This window comes from Micromys minutus (assembly GCF_963924665.1).
Source record: "Micromys minutus genome assembly, chromosome: 24".
NCBI classification, from domain to species: domain Eukaryota; kingdom Metazoa; phylum Chordata; class Mammalia; order Rodentia; family Muridae; genus Micromys; species Micromys minutus.
In genome coordinates this window covers 19,342,298-19,347,686 of record NC_137959.1, presented here as the reverse complement: position 1 = coordinate 19,347,686, position 5,389 = coordinate 19,342,298, and the positions used below count along the sequence as shown (strand labels likewise).

At 56.5% G+C, this 5,389-nt stretch overlaps 1 protein-coding gene across 1 annotated transcript; it reads left to right on the top strand.

The window, feature by feature from the left end:
* Positions 1-2,515: 2,515 nt before the first annotated feature.
* On the top strand, positions 2,516-4,261 carry ZNF319 (zinc finger protein 319; the record flags this gene model as incomplete). The annotated part of the gene is made up of 1 exon (XM_080936656.1): positions 2,516-4,261. The coding sequence occupies one exon, from the start codon at positions 2,516-2,518 to the stop codon at positions 4,259-4,261; it is 1,746 nt and encodes a 581-aa protein (XP_080792782.1).
* Positions 4,262-5,389: the final 1,128 nt, after the last annotated feature.

The window sequence follows — 5,389 nt, the reverse complement described above, 5'->3', positions numbered from 1 at the left end:
ATCCCTCCTGAGAGCGAGCTGAGCGCGGCAGGTCAGCTGCAGAAAACCGAAGAGTCAGGTGGGGCTGCGGCGAGCCCGGGCTAGATTCCGCCCTTCCGCGAGAGTAGGCTCGAGAGAGCGGATTCCGAGGCTCCAGCCCCGCCCCCTCCGTACCCACAGGCTCGGGCCAGCTGGACCGCTGGTCCCCGACAGGGGGCGACCTCGCTCCGCGCCTCGGGCTCCTCAGCAGCCGCCGCCCCGGCTGCCGCTCCTCCCCCGGCCCCGCCTACCCGGCCTCGCGCCGACCGCCTGTCCGCCGGTCTCTGCAGGACCGTCGGTCTGTCCGCTCGCCTGTCCGTCCGCTGCTCCGGTCCCGCTAACCCGAGTGTGCGGGTCGATTCGTCGGTTCCGGCTGCCACAAACCTGTCTCCCGACTCCGCGCCGCCTGCCTCTGCTACGCGAGGCCGGGGATTGGCAGGGCGCGTAGGCCGCACCGCGGCGGATGGAGCCGGAATAAAGAGGCGGCAGAGAAAGCAGCTGGTCTCCGCTTGCCCCGCGCTTGACCCCTGGAGCAGGTGAGTGGCAGGGCACCCGGGACTGCATCTGCGGGCCACTCCTGTAGCTCCTGCTCCCAGGGAGAGCCTCCTGAGCTCTGAGACAGTCCAGGCTAGGCCTAGAAGCACAGTTGCTTCCCCGGGCACCGTTTGAGGCTCTGGGACCTTCCTTAGCCGGAACCACCCCTTTTCGAGACGCAGTGGCCCGGCCATCCGGAGCAAGAGCTGACAGGAGGCAGCCCAGCTGGGCCTGATGGGAGGTGATCAGCTTTCATTCGGTTACCCGGAGAGGAAAAAGGGCTAGGGTGGGGCGCAGGTGGGGGCTTCTCCTTGCCTTTCCTCCCCACTCCTCTCTCCGGCCCTTGGGGAGTGATCTGAAAGTGTCCTGGAGAAGGGTCAGAGTAGGCAGTGGGATTGCTCTAGGAGGTGGGGAGTGGGGGCGGCTGCTGGGGCTGACAGCCATTCACACCAGGAAAAATAACACACAGTTGAATTAGTACAGCTAGATCAGACAGTGTTCAGTGCAGTCCACCTCTCCTCTCTTCCTTAGGAACGCTAAAATGACCAGCTGTAGTTGTTTGTTCTTCCTCTCTGGTACTACCCCAGATCAGCAGCCTCTTTATTCCCTCCCTTCCCAGAAGATGCTGAGGATGACAACTTTTCCCTTGATTCTTAGGTTTCTTTAAGGGAACAGTTAGAAGCCAGGTGGGCTTGTGCGGACATTCTCTACTTAATTCCTCTTAGAGAAAACTTGCAGACTTTTAAATCTAAGAGGCCGGCCAAATGAGCTGAGAACCAGGAAAGGGGGTTACCTTTGATTTCAACAATAATCTTCTCTATGGGATTACTTTACACTGCCTCAAAGTGGTGAATTAGAGATTTGTTGGGATGGGGGTGGGGCAGTGGTTGGGTGGGCTTTATCTGGCAGTGATTACTGTGAATATTTTGGACTTGGAGGAGAGACCCCCCCCCCCCCCCCCCGCTTTATCCGGTACAATTCAGGCAAACAGTGTAATTCCTTACACCTTAACAGTCAAAGACTCAGAGGGTGTGGGACTTCTGTTTGTATTTCTCTGGGAGATGACTGGAGTGCAGAAGTTCAGCTTGAAGGAGCTCCACGGTCAGTGGGTCTATAAACCTGTCATTTAACCCTCCTTGACAGGAGTTCGGGTCCCTGCAAGGCCATTAATCCTGCTAAACTAGAGTTGCATGTGCCCTGGGAAAGGCCTGGAGTGCAGGTGTAGAAGAAGGTCTCTCAAAGGAGAGGGTTTTTAGGTGGTCCTTAGTATTGTTGCCTTAATATTAGCTTCCAGAGTCCATCTGCCTTAGGACTCATACCTCAGGGGTGTGGCTTCCTTTAGTCTTCAGGATCCTCTGGACTCTAAACAGTGGTGTTCTCTCATGTCAATGTGAAAGGGGTTGTCCGGCATTAGGGACAGGTCACCCCAGATTCTGTGAGACATCTGACTGAGTAGGCCATATGGAAACTAGAGGGGAATTTGTGGAGGCTGAGATGTCCAAGGTTGGGGATTGAAGAAAGTGGGTATGGAGAAAGCTCCCTTCCCCTTTTTATGAAGGAGAGGAGCTGCCTCTTTGAGAGCAGATGAAGGGAGCAGGGCTCAATCTCTGAGCATCTCGGTCTCCTAAAGAAGCTTATGTCTGTGTAGTAAGTGTGGGCAACACGGGAAAAGGGAAGAGCCACTTGTTCCTGCTGCAAGTTCACTGTGTCTCTCTTCCCTACAGAACCGATTACTGGGGAAAGCAGAGCCTTCTTGGCATTGCTGGGACCCTGTCTCGAAGAGCCCCCTGTCCTGTAGTCTATCTTCTTGGCTAATGACAAGGGCTATCTGACAAGACCTCCGTGCCTTGTGGGAGGTTCTTGTCTGTTCCTGAGATCCGGTAGCTTCTCCCTCAGGTTTAGGTTCACCTTAAGCGGGAAACTGAAGCCATTACTATCCAAACCCAGTTTCATCTTCCCAAGCATGTCAGAAAGCTGGCAGCAGCCACCACAGACTCAGCCACAACAACCACAGGCACCACAGCCTCAGCACCATGCAGAGCCACCACCAGCCCTGGCTGAACACACGCTGCCCCCCGGCACGGCTGAGAACCCACTGGGCTGTGCTGTCTATGGTATACTCCTGCAGCCCGACCCAGGCCTGCAGCCCCCACAGCATGCACCTCTGCAAGCAGGGGAGCCAGGCCCCAAATGTGGTGTGTGTGGCCATGATCTGGCACACCTGTCCAGCCCACATGAGCACCAGTGCTTGGCAGGCCATGACCGCTCATTTCAGTGCACACAGTGTCTCAAGATATTTCATCAGGCCACCGACCTGCTGGAGCACCAGTGTGTGCAGGCGGAGCAGAAGCCTTTTGTCTGTGGTGTTTGCAAAATGGGCTTCTCACTGCTCACCTCACTGGCCCAACACCACAGCTCCCACACTGGCATGGTCAAGTGCTCCATTTGTGATAAGACCTACAAGCCAGCAGAGGCTGCTGAGCCGGTCACCACTACTGCCCCATCGTTGCCCTCAGCACCTCCGCCCACTAATGTAGCCCCTGTGGAACAACCAGAAAAACCCTATAGCTGCCCCATTTGCCAGAAGCCCTTCAAGCACCTGTCGGAGCTCTCCCGGCACGAGCGGATCCACACTGGAGAGAAGCCGTATAAGTGCACGCTGTGTGACAAGAGTTTCAGTCAGTCCTCGCACCTAGTGCACCACAAGCGCACACACAGCTCCGAGCGGCCCTACAAGTGCGCCGTCTGTGAGAAGACCTTCAAGCACCGCTCCCACCTGGTGCGCCACATGTACGCACATTCCGGGGAGCACCACCTGTTCCGCTGCAATGTGTGCGAGCTGCATTTCAAAGAGTCGTCAGAGCTGCTGCAGCACCCATGCACCCCGAGTGGGGAGAGGCCCTTTCGCTGCGGGGAGTGCCAGAAGGCCTTCAAGCGGCCATCGGACCTGCGGCAGCACGAGCGCACGCACAGTGCGGAGAGGCCCTTCAAGTGTGACCTGTGCCCCATGGGCTTCAAGCAGCAGTACGCACTGATGCGGCACCGGCGCACACACAAGACGGAAGAACCCTTCAAGTGTGGCCTGTGTGAGAAGGGCTTTGGGCAGCCCAGCCACCTGCTCTATCACCAGCATGTGCACACCCTGGAGACTCTCTTCAAGTGCCCGGTGTGCCAGAAGGGCTTTGACCAGTCAGCTGAGCTGCTGCGGCACAAGTGCCTACCAAGTTCCACAGAGCGGCCCTTCAAGTGTCCCGTGTGTAACAAGGCCTACAAGCGGGCATCTGCCCTGCAGAAGCACCAGCTGTCACACTGTGCTGCGGCAGAGAAGCCTCTGCGTTGCACCCTGTGTGAGCGCCGCTTTTTTTCCTCCTCTGAGTTCGTGCAGCACCGCTGTGACCCGGCCCGGGAGAAGCCACTCAAGTGTCCGGACTGCGAGAAGCGCTTTAAGTACACTTCAGACCTGCAGCGCCACCGGCGGGTGCACACGGGTGAGAAGCCCTACAAGTGTCCCAGCTGCGATAAAGCCTTCAAGCAGCGTGAACATCTCAACAAGCACCAGGGTGTGCATGCCCGAGAGCAGCAGTTCAAGTGTGTGTGGTGTGGTGAACGCTTTCTGGATGTGGCGCTGCTACAGGAGCACAGTGCCCAGCACAGTGCTGCCGCTGCAGCTGCAGAGGGTGCCTACCAAGTGGCAGCCTGCTTGCCCTAAGGCCTTGGCGCCACCTCCTGCCCTGTCTAGCCTTGCCTGCTTGCAGCTGCATGGCAGCAAGCCTGTCACCCAACTCCCCACTTAGGAGTCAGGACCAAAGGGCTCTTCTGGGCAGGTGGAGATGTGCATGTTTAGTACTCTTAGCACCAGCCTGGTTGTGGGAAGAGCCAAACTACTGTGGCCAGACCCCAATTCCATTAACTTCTTCCCTGTGACAGGACTTGCTTTCTGAGAACATGCTGCACCCCTTATCTATAGGGAACTTGAATTTTACCTGTAATCAGGTGCCTCTCAGCCCCAGGAATGGGGGATGCCAACCCAGTTCCCCAAATCTTTCAGCCTAGTTAGAAAGCAGATGGCTTAGGAAGAAGTAGGGTTTCTCCTCAAGTTGCATTTTGAGGGGGGTGGGGAGAGGCATGCTTTGTGACAGTTCTGGGGACTTAGAATGTAGACCAGAGCTATAGTCCTCTGACTTCCCAGCTAGGGACAAATGTGTCCCAGCCCCAGGTTTCTGATAGTTAGATATATAGGATATGAGTCTGTGGGCATGGTCTGCTTGGAGACCAGGGTCCAATCAGGGTGGAGGAAGCAGAAATATTCCATGACACCCTCAGGTCAGCCAGTGCTTTCCCCAGGGAAAGGGACACAAGCAGCCTGTGTGCTAAGGGCAGTCCTGAGTCAGTGGAAGCCCCCTCCTTCCTGTGAGTGGTTCTAAGCTTCAGGGGAATGAATGTGCCCCTAGCAGAGCTGTTGTGGAAGTGGAGGATTATTAGTCCCCTTACCCCAAGCTTCATCCCTGGGTTGGAGAGGAAGGAAGACCAAGCCCATGATTTCCCCAGCAGATATAAACAAGTCCCTTCCTACATTGTGTGAACCAAAGTGTCTGGGACTGAGAGTCATAGACTTGACCCAGCCATGCCTGAGGGCCAAATGGAGTCCTGGGTGCCCAGGGTGAAGAATAGCCTCTCACCCCACAGAGCCTTTAGACCCTAAGGATCTGCCATCGCCAAAACAGCCTGCTGTCCTTTGAGCCCTAGAGTCACCCTAGGGCTTTGGCTTCTCACTTTGCATAGCCTGCTCCCTAAAGCAGACATGGGTACACAAGGATAGAGAAGCCCAGTAAGCAGC